General features: G+C 43.1%; 1 protein-coding gene across 1 annotated transcript; it reads right to left on the reverse strand.

Moving 5' to 3' along the window:
- Positions 1 to 1,875: 1,875 nt before the first annotated feature.
- LOC309700604 (uncharacterized protein) lies at positions 1,876 to 13,881 on the reverse strand. The gene is made up of 6 exons (XM_082524258.1): positions 13,668 to 13,881; positions 9,530 to 9,690; positions 6,509 to 6,625; positions 5,933 to 5,957; positions 5,736 to 5,774; positions 1,876 to 4,850 (listed from the first exon to the last, which is right to left on the reverse strand). Exons 1-6 carry the CDS (start codon positions 13,828 to 13,830, stop codon positions 4,681 to 4,683), a joined length of 675 nt encoding a protein of 224 aa, XP_082380384.1. The 5' UTR covers positions 13,831 to 13,881; the 3' UTR covers positions 1,876 to 4,680.
- Between the last annotated feature and the right edge of the window lie 6 nt (positions 13,882 to 13,887).

Here is a 13,887-nt window from a genome sequence, read left to right on the forward strand (position 1 = left end):
CATCATCATTATTTTCATAATCTTCATCACATGATCATATTATCATCTTCCTCATCATCACATCATCATCATCATCTTTATCACCATTATTTTCATCATCAGTATTTTCATCATCTTCATCCCATCATCATCTTCAGCATCAGCATCATCATCCTCAGCAGCAGCAGGCAGACACACTTGCAGATTCACACTGTGAGAAACTTCAGCTGAGGGATCTGATCGGTTCATGCATGTGCAGGAAACACATGCAGATGGTGCAGTGCTGTAAGAACAGGTGGAGCAGCAGGGGGCGGGGCTGGCATTTTAAAAAGAGACACAATTTACACAATGACTGAAACTAGCTCACTGAATAAACAAGTAGAACAAGTAGAAAGATATGTGCTGCCCCAACACTCACAGAGCAGAGCTGTTGCAGCCCGTCTGCAGGGCATCTGCCTTGTAGCGCAGCCTCTGCAGTCGAGACCACGCAGTTACAACAGACCTACAACCATGCAGGCATCTGCACAGAGCCCCACAAAACTGACCTCACACACCTCGCAGAAACTATATTTTTCAGCACATTTGTTTCCTTCTACACATCATTGCCTCGGTCTTTATATGAATCTGTGCGCTCTTTAAACATTTACATTATGACACAAACTATAAGGATCTGCAATGATCCAACATTTGAAACAGAACAGGTGAAAATGCTCACCTGCCTGATGCCTGCAGAGAAACCACTGTAGAACCTGACAGTGTACCTGATGGAAACTTTATTTCATTCAAAAGCTTTCCCCGTGATTTCAGCCTTGCTTAGAGTGTATATCCAGTAGATGGCGCTGTGACTCAATTTATTCACTCAGTGTCTGGGAGCTGGTGTTGTGACAAAAAGTGTTGTAAATGACTTTTTGGCATATAATCTGCCAAAGCTTTGCCAAACATATGAGTGATGAAGGATATAAAGTCACTTTGAGGCAGAAAGGACATTCCTGTCCTGTCAGTTTTTGGCAAAAGTGACTTTTACCCTTTGAATTAAATTTTTGTTTTTATGTCTTTTCATATAAAGGATGTAGCCAACAGGGCAGCAGAAATCGCAACAAACATAACATTGCTGTTTGATAAAGATATTTGAAGTGGCCAAATCAGGTTTTAAGACCATGCAAGTGAACTGCTGTTATAATATATATATATATATATATATATAGCTCCTAACCTAGAAACTGCTTCTCAGTTTTTCAGTGCGTGACAAGTGTGTATGAGTCACTGTCAAGAACTCACCAAAACTCTGAAGCCAGGACTCAAACTAATGATCCAATCCAGACACAGGAGCCTGGCAGAGGCCAATCAGTGCACTCCACCTGTCACTGCATCACTCACTCACACACACACACACACACACACACACAGTTAGGAGGAGCAGCAGATACTGGCTCTTGTTGTGGTTCAGTCAATGGCAGATGTGTCAGACAGTGTCTGTCGCTATAAATGTATCCAGTTCACTTGTTTTATTGAACAGTCTGTGTGAGAGCAGCTGCAGCACAGAGAAAAAGAAACCTGACTGAAGCTCAGCTCTTTATTTTTGACTCCAAACTTTACCTGCTTGATATTGAGCTGCATTGTTATTGATTTATTTTTAAATCATGTACAGCTCCTCAGGCTCTCCAGCCTCTCACTGCTGACCTTACTCGACCTTTTTATTCTAACTTTCATTATTTAAAGTGCGTGCCACATACTCGACTGTCGTGATGCCGATGTCATCACTTCCTGTTCATATTCAGCGTGATCACCTTTTTTTCCCTGACTGAAGACATTTAAACACATGTGAAGAGGAAACTCATAAAACACTAAAGCTTTCATCACAGAGAAGAATGTAAACATCAGACAGACACCGGGGAATCATTTTCAAAGAGTTTATTAAAGCACAGAGATAACCATGAAGCTATAATCAATAACCCCTCACCGATTTACAGATCAATACAATCATCTTTCATTAAAAATTCATTTTTGTAGCTCAGATGATCAGAATACGATTAGATTCTAAGCTTTACGTGATAATTCACTGCATAAGAGAAACAGCCTGATTAAAAACAAAACAAAACAACAACAATTTTCGAAAAGCAGACGAGTTTCTCTTCAGTCTTTAAAGCTGCACTAATCACTCAAGCCTTTCAGCCTCTTTTGCAGTTTCGGTTCTGCAGACATTCACTGCCTGACTTCAAATTTAAAGACCAATTTTGATGCTTTTCTTTATTAAACATGGGAGAAAATGAACATCAGACCAGACAAAAACCTTTATCCACCAATCACATCGCAGAGGCTGATAAATTTAATCCTATTCTACTTATATAGCGCCAAATCACAACAACCGTCACCTCGAGGTTAAAGCAATCATTGCAGCTTTAAACGAGAGAAACCCTGCAGGTTCTCGCGGTTACTGTCAAAGAAGGGACAACATAATAGACCTATGACACCAAACCACAGAAAAAGCAAAGAGCAGATAAATTTAAAAGAGGAAATCAAACCATGTTTACACCAGCTGGCCTGATTTTTACATCAATGTTTATACAATATAAGAATCTAAGTCCAGGAGCCCTGACACAGAAAACCAGACAAACTGCATGTCTTTGTGTGCAACATGAAAACCATCAGCATATATATACATATATATTTATTATATTATAGTAATATATATGATTAAAATCTCCCAACTTCCACAGCGGAAGACCAGTCAGAGCAGCTGAAACACAGCTTGTGTCTCTGCTGCTGACTTGAAAACTTTATGTGATACTTCAGAAAATAAATAGAAGTATCTGCTTCATCGCGTTTCCTCGTTTATAAACCATGGCTCTGCGTCCTACGCGGCGATATGTAACAGACTGTCGGGTTTATAACGTTTAGTAGGATTCGGCATTCGAAGCCTGTTGTTGGCTCCAGGAGCCAAAAGCCCCGATGCACCAAGCCGAGCCCTGTTCCACCTGGACGTCCAGAGGATCGGATCTTAAAGGAAACTAAAGAGTGATTTCATGAACATTGCAGAGCTCCTGTGACATTCATGTGGGATTTAAGCAGAGGCCAGATTCTCCATGAAGCTTTTTTCTCTGATGTGGGCAGCGTGGGTTTCAGGGTCGTTTGAGGTCAGCTTGGTGTGTCGGGGCACTGAATGTGGTTACGAACGTCAGGTGAATAACACACGGAGGTCCATATACCAGGAGGAGTAAGACAGGACGGAAAAAACGCCGGTCGTAACACCCGCTTCTTTTTTGGAAGCTTTTTTTTTTTAACGTTCAGACGACATCTCCGAACTAGAAGCTTCATGAGGAGATGTCAGTCTAGATCATCAGGTGTGAGCTGTGCTGTGAACACAATCACGGGGCACCTGCACCTGCGGTGTGCATCAGCACAATTATACTGTGAAGTTGGGATGTTGGTGATGGTTTGGACACAGTGGGACTGACAGCGTGAACATTCAAGTATAAATGAAGTCATCACGAGTAACATGATGCTGCACATAGTGAGTAAACGCGTCACGTACGGCCCACTGGGCTACAGAGCTTACAGACATGCAGCTTTACGTTGTAACCTGAAGAGCCAGACCTGAAGCTGCTCCAGGATCTGTTTCACTAAGAAAACCATCTCTGTGCAGAACCTCAGACTGGATCTCCTGGCTCGTTTTAACACGTGAACATAAACTATCGGGACCCGAAGGGCACCTTTAACCCCAAACACTGGATAAACAAAGGAAGAGTCCACTGTCGTGTGTGTTTGGATCGGCAGTAAAACTGGTGCGGGCAGGATATAAAGAAATTTTCAGTGAGAAAAACGAGAAATTAATTTCTATCCTGACGGCATTAAAATGAATTCATGGCCAGTTTCTGTTACGTTTCTATAAGAACTGCTCAAGGCGGGAACGCCTGCTGGTGCAGCAGGTGGGTGATTGAGGTGGGGGTGGGGTTTGGATGACCTGTGAGGAACTGAAGAAGCGGTTAACCCTGTAATGCCAAATGTGTCACGTGCAACATGACTTTGAGGCCTCTACATTCATCAGCGTGATTTTTTTCCTGTGTAACCGTGATAAACCGAACAATACGTTTGTAACATTTTTGTGCAGTTGCTTATAAAGTAAAAGTCATAAACAAACTGATAGTAAATAAAAACAAGTCTGTCAGGTTTAATTAAAGATTAAAAAATGTGAATGTTTGGAGTAATTATTTCATGATCCAGGCTTTACAGGGTTAACAGCTTCTCTCTGATTAACACGGGAATGTCGACGCTGCGTTGATGGACAGGAAGTGAAGTCACAGCTGGCTGCTCGCTCAGATTCATCTGTGATCGTTCCCTGTTTAGAAGCTCTGTTTATCCTGAGGGTACCTGTGTAGCCCTGACCTCTGGTCGGACTGAAGCTACGAAATCAACGAACTTATTGCTAAAAAGCAAAAAAAAAGCAAAAAAAAAAAAAAGGGGGTTTTTTTGTTATTTTTTTTTAAACAGCTGGATCTGTTTGGGGCTCCTGGACTAAAACAAAACGTTTATCTTTACATCTGGCTCCATCATCATTTTAAACATATATATATTTAAAGAGAATATCTAATAATACACTGAATGTTTATTTAACAGTCAATTATTATTATTATTATTATCATTATTATTATTGTTATTATTATTGTTGATGATGGAGCCGTGCAATGGGTTTGTTTGCAGTGTTTAAACAGTTTGAGCTGGAGTGTAAAGAGCAGTTGGGGTCGTCACAGAACGTTTTTTCTTATAGAAGCGCCAAAGCATGGCAACAATGATGAAGATGACAGATGACAGAAGGCTAACAGCGATGATGGCTCCGGTTGTCCACTCCGGCTTGTCTGGGTGGGTGGGGTTTGCTGAGGAGACAAAAACATGAGGGCATTCTCAGTATCATTATTATTTTCACAGCTCGAACAGAAACATCCTGCTGGATGGTGATGGTGTGGTCCAGATGATGAGGCGCTGATCTGACTCCCTGACAGAAACAGAATTTTTTTAAAGTCTTACTTCCGTTTCTACAGAGCGCCGCAGAGTCCATAGAGGCGAAAAATATTTCAAATGAGCATGTGCTGAAAGCAGAGCGCTCTGATGAGGCCGTAGGAAGGACAAGAAGAATTTGTTTAGTGTTTGTTAATGAGGCAAATTTAATTGAAGGTGGACTGTCAAGAATTAGCGATTAAACAGAACGTAGAGAACAGTCTGGACCTGTTTTCATTCAGCTCTGCTGGGAGGAGCTTATGTATGAAATGACCCAGGGATGCTGAGATATAACCCTCAGCCTGATCTGCTGTTAGCTTTTTACTAAGACTTAAACAACTTGCCCAGGAAAGACGTCCTGTATGTGCCCGTGCTCCTAAACCAAAGTCATGTGGCACAGCTGAAAGTGAACGGGTGGCACAAACCTTCAGGAAAAAGTTTTGAAGATCATCGATTTAAACTGAGTGAAGAAACGTGCAAAAGTTTGATATCTGTGGCTTCTCCTGTCTGCTCTCCTCAGATATGAACAGTTTAGTCTTCGATGTTAAACTGACACTAAACTGTTATTAATGCAAAATAACCAGTTAGATTCTACAGGGAGTACATATGTGAAGTAATCCATTACTTTAAAGAAACAGTCTCCAGGTGTTCCTCTGAGCTGAGGCGGTGTGGCGTTTACTGACACTCTGTGAGGCTGCAGTTCATGTCAGAGCAGAGTGAGGAGACTTGAACACCCCAACCTGTTCAGGAAACATGTGACTTACGGGAAGGTGAAGCAGGGTCCAGGTGAGAACTGCAGTTCACTAGAAGAGAAAAAGAAATGTGGTGAATGAAACAGCGGATGATGGAAAGCATTTCCTGTCTGCTGGAAAAACGAACAAACAAAAAACAAAAAAACTTTTAAGCTGAGTGTGGGAACACCTGTATGAATTAATTATTAATTACTCTTTAGAGCTCTCACCTGCGCATTCGATCTCCTGCAGCATCTGAGGGAAAAAAAAGTTGAGGTCAGAGCTAAAAAATAGTTTTCTGAGAGCATACAAAGAACAGGAAACAGTCGCTCTGTCAAACTGTGGAGATGATCTGATTTTTCTGGTAATATCTCCTCTGACTGAGAAACTGAAGAAACAGTATGCTCACATTTGCAACCTGTTAATCAATGTGTAACCCCGCCCCATTTCCTCACGTTCTTCTGCTCCTTTTTTGCTTTTAACAGCTCCATAATCTCAAAAATAACATGCTTAAATTTCCTGTCATAAAGTTAAACAAACAAACAAAATAAAAACAGATCAGATACAGAGATGCACAGTTTGTTTTTCAGTCAGTGACACAGAAGTGTTCAGTGTTCAGCTGCATGCACTGAAATGTAAATCTGTGTTTTGAAATGATGAACTCCGTTTCTGTAAAGTTAAAATATCACCGTTAAACTTTGCACACTGATAGTTCAGGACTGAGCTCAGCAGTGGAAGATTTTAGTCTTTTTGTAATAAAACCACAGAAAAAAAGGTCTGAATCTGAGCAAGAAGCTTGTTTTTACCCCAGAGCACTCCAGGATGTAGCGCAGGGGACGACAGTCAGCCAGGATGATGGAGTTGTCCGTCAGACTGTGGACAAAGACTTCATGAAAGCGTGAGCCTCGTGCCATGACAGTTTTCTGCAAAAGAAACAAAATACTTGATTATTACCGTCCATCCTTCCACTGCTGCTTACGCAGGTGACGGAGGCAGCAGTCTAACAGAGACTCTCAGACCTCCCTTTCTCAGAAACCTCTGAAAACATCAACGCATTCCCACACCATCCTGCAGACATAATCCCCAGCCAGGAGATGTCCTGGACAGACACTAAACCCTAGCTGGCCGACTTAGGTAACACCTATTGCTGACCTTTCATAACTGTCTCAGAATCGCTCTTCGTCTGGCCCCTCACCCAGGACCAATTTGCCTTGGGAGACCCTAACAGGGGCTAAATGCCCCCGACAACATAGCTCCTGGGATCACACGGGCACACAAACCCCTCCACCACGATAAGGTGGCGATTCACGGAGGGGGTTATTGTAATTCTTCAGCAGCTAATCAAGGTTGAAATGATTGATCACCAGAACACAGAGGTAGACTCTCTCAACTTTCATCTAGCACCAGCAACAGGTCAAATTTTGTTGCTCCGGGATTTAGAAAGTGCATTTGGTTTGAACAGAGACACAGGCTGATGTTACAAACACAGTTAAAGGCAATAAGAAGATCTTCAGCTGGACTGTAAGCACTCAGTGTTAGGACCTGAATGCAGTATGGTCCAGTGGGTCATTCTGTGTTTTTGAGTGAAGAGTTCACAGACTAAACATTACTGACTGGAGGTGACAAATGATTCCACATCTTCCACGGCGAGGTTTACTTTTTGTTTCATTTTTCACGCTGTTGCCACTAAATGTTGTTATTGTAACTGTTGTTTCCATAATCGAGTTTAAAAAGTGAAAACGTTACTTTACTGCTGTGTAACATTTGCCTGAACCCTCCGAGTTTCAGGTTTCACAGAACGACGAGAAATGAAACGAAAAACAAAAGAGCAAAGACACACACACACACGCGCACGCACGCACGCACGCACGCACGCACACACATACTCTATGCAATGCCGTCAGCCACAACTTTACAACCACACGAAGCTTCCAGCTTTCACTGAGAGGTTGATAAAGCAAAGAATGTTAATAACTTTGTGACTGAGTTACATCAGAGCTGCAGACCAAGAAAACAAACAAATTCTTCTGCTCTGCTTCTTCCGCTTCACCTCACGGGAAAGTCCAGTGGAAATCTGGGGAAACTCCTCCTGCTATTGTTCCCTTTTTAAAACTCTGTTCATCAACTTTATACGTAGATTCACCGAGTCCTAGCATCCAAGGGGAAGGTCAAAAAGCTTCCAAAACATACAGAATAGATTTGTGGATGAAACACAAAATAGATGCCACAATAGAGAAAATAAGCAATAGATGAGAAATAAAAATGAAAAAAGCTACAACTCTGTGTATATAAGGGCACCAAAAGTAAAGAGATTTGTGTTTGGTTGATTATTTTTGCTGTAACAATGCTTGTTGGCACCTGGTACCTCTTCCTCGTGCAGGTCAGTGGCCTGGTCACACACTGCTGTGGGATGGATCCCATTCATCAACTAGCGTTTGTCAGCCAGTGTGGTTGTGTTGGCCACTCTGGCACAAAAGGCTGATCCCACAAGCGTTCAGTGAGGTTGAATGCATTCACACATACAGCCAATTTATAATCGGCAGTTAAACTAACCCATTAACCCGTCTTTTGACTGAGCCGGGCGACTCCTTTTTCCCTACAGCGCATTGCGCCACAGCCTGTGAAAGTCGCTTTGATGATTTATGATGTAATACAGCAGTCAAACCTGCTTCCTGTCTGATTATCTCACCCTCAGCCTCAGTCAGACATTCTCAAACATTCCTGATAATCTGCCTGAGATCAGACCCACTGCTGTCATGTTTCAGTGTGTTCACAAACAGGCGTTTGGCATTTGATCAGCAATTCTCTGGGAATTGCTGATCGAATTCTCTGGGAGGATTGGGAGGAAGTCTCAAAGAGATGCCGTCTTTGAGACGCGGTCTCTTTGAGACGCGGTCTCTTTGAGATGCGGTCTCAAAGAGACTGAAGTCAGACTCTGACTTCAGTCCTTCTGCCTGCAGAGTATCTCTTACTTGTCTGCATCACACAAACACAGAATCTGGTTTCCTGTTTAGCTTCAGTCTGACTTAAATGACACAAACGTGACGGATTTACTGCCACAAATCAAAGAAAACTGGTTTCAGTTTCAAAGACACCTGATTCTGTGAAAACACCACAAACCTCCACCTCAGAGCTTCCTGCTGGCTCACAGCATCACTGGCACTGATGCTCTGTTTCATGATCACTAAAATCAACTTTTCACTCAGCCAGCTGATTTTTGCTTTGTCTGAGAATCAAAAGAAACACTTAAGCAATTGAGGAAGGCCACACCCAAAACATGGCAGCCGAGGCATTAGGAAGTATAACTGGAAGGACTAGATTTGATACCCATTCAGGTATTTATGTATGGCAGGATCTGACATTGCACTCAGTGAGCATTCTGAAAACGAGCTACAGACATAACAACGAGCCTGAATGTACCTGAAGATGTGTCCTCTAGGAGCAAACATGCTGTTCTTCTCTTAGCCTTTATCAATTAATTTATTATTCACCTGTGCTATGTGAGCCCCGCCCTTCACTGCTGCTAGTCACCTAGCAGCCAAGTCACCTTGAGCGCCTGTGATCACTCGGGTTTACATTCCCTGTCTGTTTATGGATTTCTCTGAGGTGCACAGCCAGTCCAATGACCCGCCCAATGTTTGAAGTGTCCAGAGTTCTCCAAACAAGGAAGTTAAAAGAACAAAATCTATGATGTAATCGTGGTGTTGATCAATAGCAGCAGGTTGTGAAAGTGAAATGTGTAATTGCTTGTGATTTGCTGATCTAACTCTGAGAGCATGTGTGCAGCAGTAACAGCAATGGCATCATGCTGAGTGTGGTGGACTCACGTTCTGATCCTCCCAGCAGGTGCTGCAGCTGGATGAACTGGGCCCGTGTGGCAGCTGGAACAGGACCGACCCATTAGAGAGCCGTGTGGAGTTACAGGTTAGACTTGATGGAGACTCTGCTGCAGAAAGCTGAAGACCAGGCAGCAGCGCGAGGGCGAAAACTGAAAGTGAACAAACGGCACGGTCACACAACTTCAAAACTCTGACACTGGACCAGTCTAACACCTAAAGATGGTCTCAGAGCTACGACGGCAGTTTGTTGCTGTATAAAGCAGCAGCAAAAGTGGAACGACTGGATCTGTTCCAGATGTTTACATCTAAAGCCAGCTGTCAAATTTATAGCAGTGCTCTGATACTATATTTTAAACTGTAGGGGCACACTAATAGAGCCCTGTGGGACTCCATACTGTGTTTAAAGTCTTCGATTTGATTACCAGAACATTTCTAAAAGCTGAGCTTCAATTAAATTTTAGTTCTATAGCACCAAATCACAACCTCCGTCGCCTCGAAGTGTTTAATATAGGTAAAGACCCTACAATAACACAGAGAAACACCCCATATGAGCAAACACTTAGTAACAGTGGGAAGGAAAAACTCCCAACATTTGCTCTGTAAGTTATAACGATCATAAAGGTTCTAAAAGGTCTGATAGCTGAGGCCCAAAGAAAAAATGCTGTTTATGATGCATTACTTCAGAGGGGTGGTTTACAGAGGTTTAACCCTTTAAGTGAGGTTTCTTGACATTGCAGCTGTATTTGAGAGTGCTGCCACTTAGCTGTTACAGGACGAGAGGCAGGGTACACCTGGACAGGTTGGCATTCGATCGCAAGGCTAAAGGCAACCATTCACGCCTGCAGCCAATTTAAAAATCACCAATTACCTTATTAACCCATCTTTGGCCCGAGTTGGAGAGAATCCACAGACACGGGGAGAACACGTAAATGCTGCACAGCTGTGAGGCAACAGTGCTAACCACTCTGACACCTGTATTTGTCTTTTTTACTTTACCGATTCAGTGCTTTGTCTCGGCGACGTTTCAACTCAGTAAGTAACCGACTGCTAGCTGTCTGCTAGCTTCACCTGCTGTTGGAGCATTTTAATGACATTATCTGTCCATTAATATGTCTGGAGTGAGGTTACTGTATTAACACACTGAGAAGTCTGAGTTCCAGCTTTTCTGAGTGAAATTCTGGGATTTATCCTGGATGTGACTGAACTCTAATCAGCAGGTATCTGTGTTTGTGTGATGCTCCCATAACGTCGGTAAGTGCAGACTGATAACCGGCATAGGTAGTATTAAAAGATAACTTAGTGTTCCACCCTCTCACCCAAATATGGTCACTTCTGGTCACTGACAAGCCAACAGGGTGGCGGCCAAAACACCGTCTCTGCTGTTCCTCTAGACGAGTTTCAAAGATTTTTTCATCACTGGGAAAGTCCAGTGAGAAATGCCTACAAAGTCCTTGTGCTGCTGTTGTAACAAACATGAGCCTTCATTCATTCAGCTGTTTCTCTGCTGTGAGTGTGAGGACACTCCCACTGACATACTTTCACCTGTACACTGCAAGCCCCGCCGCCTTGCCACTGTTAGATTCTAATCATGAAGGCGAATGCCTTTGGAAGAGTTCCTCCTCCTCTTCCTGACGTGTTCGTGTGTTGCTATGAAACACACTCCAGCACGCTGCCTGACGTTAAAACTGTGTCAGAGTTTAAAGTGTGCCAGCCTCGGCGAGCCTTCTGCTTTTTATCACAGCGTGTCCTGACAGAAGGAAACGTACAGAGTGAAAATCCCCAAACAACAGCGCACAACAAACACGTTTCCATGGAAACATCCATCAGAGCTGGATGTTTCCATGGACTGTTCAGCTGACTGAACAGTCTGTGGTTCAAAGTTTTTCAGGCTGTAAAAGTCACTCTCATGTTTTTTATGATGCAATACAACCATCAAACTTCCTTTCTTCGTCAGTGAAACCTCCGACTTCAGTCAGAGGATCTCTTTTCAGTCAGTCCTCATCCTGAAAACATTCCCGATAACTTGTTTGTGGGTTTCACAGGAATCTTAAACCACTGCAGGATCTCACTTCACTTACATCTGTTAAAAAACAGATTCCCGTTGCTGGTTCCTCTCAGCAATGGGAAAACAAGTCCAAGAGACTCTTATCTGAATCTGATGTTTCCTGACCAGCTCCAGTCTGACAGTCTGATGTAATGACACAAACACAATGAATTTACTGACACAGATACAACCTCAGAGCCAGGATGGGACTAACAGACTCAAACGAGCTTCAGTTAAAGGAAAACTCGTCTGCTTTCAGCTTCAGAAACTCAGCTGATTCAACGTGTGAATCTCGCAGGTTACGGAGTTAGAAAGAGAACATCCGATGAGCTCATCCAGCATGAAGCAGTGGAAAGAGGAAGTTTCAAAACACACTTAAGACTCAACCATCATGATGCGTACAAACTACCCTTAAACATGAAGAAAATACTCTGAAACAACAAAGATGAGACCATTTCTCATCTAAATGTTTAGGCTACGTTCTGATTGGCTGTAATTTGCAAAGGTCAACATGTGACAGGAAACAAGGCTCACAAACGGCTTGTAACAAACTTTAGCTTCCATTCATGATCAGATTCACGCGATCAGTCCCAAATGAAACCACATCAAACATCAGAGACTATCAGCAACCAACACGAAGACAAGTGCCTCCAACCATCAACCCACAAAACAGGGTATAAAGAGACCTAAAGGAGGACTGTACTGAACCATGAAACCTTTGAGAGTAACAAAGGCAGATGAATCATTCTCACTTCCTCCCAGTGCTATACAGAGAGGGCCTTGTTATTAGCAGCCTGATAACAATCTGAAAGAACGAGCGAAGCAGAATCTTGTGTGACCTTTCAGAACTCTTACTGATAGGAAGCTGTAACCACCTGATTAAAAAGTGGCTTTGCAAAAAACAGAAATCTTATTTTATTGTGGTATACTGAGAAAATTCAAGGGTCAGTTAACCCAGATCACAAACAGACACACAACAACACCCCAGCGTGTTAGCGTGTTTGGATCTGCTCTCTCTGACACTCGTGCCCTGCGTTCGGAGTGACGTCAGCTGCTCTGATGGCTGTTTGTTTGTCTTTTTTTCCCCCCTTCGTTTGAGCTGAGCTAGTTTCATTACTGCAGCGTGGATTTGAAACTCCACCCAACAAAAAGTCCCCCAACGGCACAGCCGGATCTCTGACTTTCCCCTCACGTTCATTGTTTTTGTGCAGACCGATGATCTGTAGGTCAAAGGGCAGGCTGCTGTTTCCACGCTCCACCTGTTCTTACTTGCAGGTGAGACTCCATGAAAGGGAAATCAGCACTGCAGAGTTCTTTAAATATGTCAATGTCACAGATTTAAAGAAAGTTGTCACAGGTTCTTCTTGGTCATTCGCCTGTTCCAATCACATTCACCCTTCAGGCAAACAGACACAGGGCTCAGGAATATAAAACGGTAACCAAAGGAATGCGCTGTTCATAATAATTTAGCGGGTTAAGATAAGAGGACTGGTCATCAGTGTCAAATTGTCCCATTATTCAGGCTGATTAATCAGTTTGCGCATTTATTTGAAGGATGGAGACCGTCTGCCTCCCCTCACAGGAAGCCAACAAACAGGATTGTTTGAGGAGAAGCAAGAAACACCTCCTCTGAGCGCCGGACTTTCCAGGAAATCACTTCACATTAACTAAATCACAGCTGCGTGTGCAGAAGGACTGAAAACACTGAAGCCATCATTAAAAATATGATGTCTGTTACTCTGTTTTTATTTACTGAGCGCAGCTGGCACTGTAATATGCTGTAACTACAAGAGTGACGTCATTATTACTCGTGATCTTTTTTGCACATTATAAAGCAACAAGTTATTTATGATGGATTCAATTCCAGCAGTCATTTTTTGGTAAATACCGGAAATCCCTTTTTGACTTTTTGGCACAGCACCGGCTATCGGAGTGCGTCAAAGTGCGTCTGCTGTGTTCACCTGTTGCAGGTGAGACAAACCCTGACTGTGGCCCGCGGATAGTTCACAGAAGAAAGAAAGCGAAGGAGGAAAATTTGAAACAAAGATCACACAGAGACCGTCAGAAGGACAGCCAACTCACCGTACACGGAGACAATCATGATGTTCATGCTGGGAGAAATCGTCTTGTTTGCAGCTTCTTGGCGGGTAAACGCACCGAGCACTGAGCCACGGGTAGTGATGTGACGTTCTGTATCGAGGCTTCGAAGCTTGTGTCGAGTAATTGAGGGAGCGTTTCCGCTCATTTATGCTTCATTTATGGGAGGAACTTAAAACGATGACGTCCGAAGCCTCGCTGCCCG

The sequence above is a fragment of the Aulonocara stuartgranti genome, assembly GCF_965226115.1.
Source record: "Aulonocara stuartgranti genome assembly, chromosome: 23".
NCBI lineage: Eukaryota > Metazoa > Chordata > Actinopteri > Cichliformes > Cichlidae > Aulonocara > Aulonocara stuartgranti.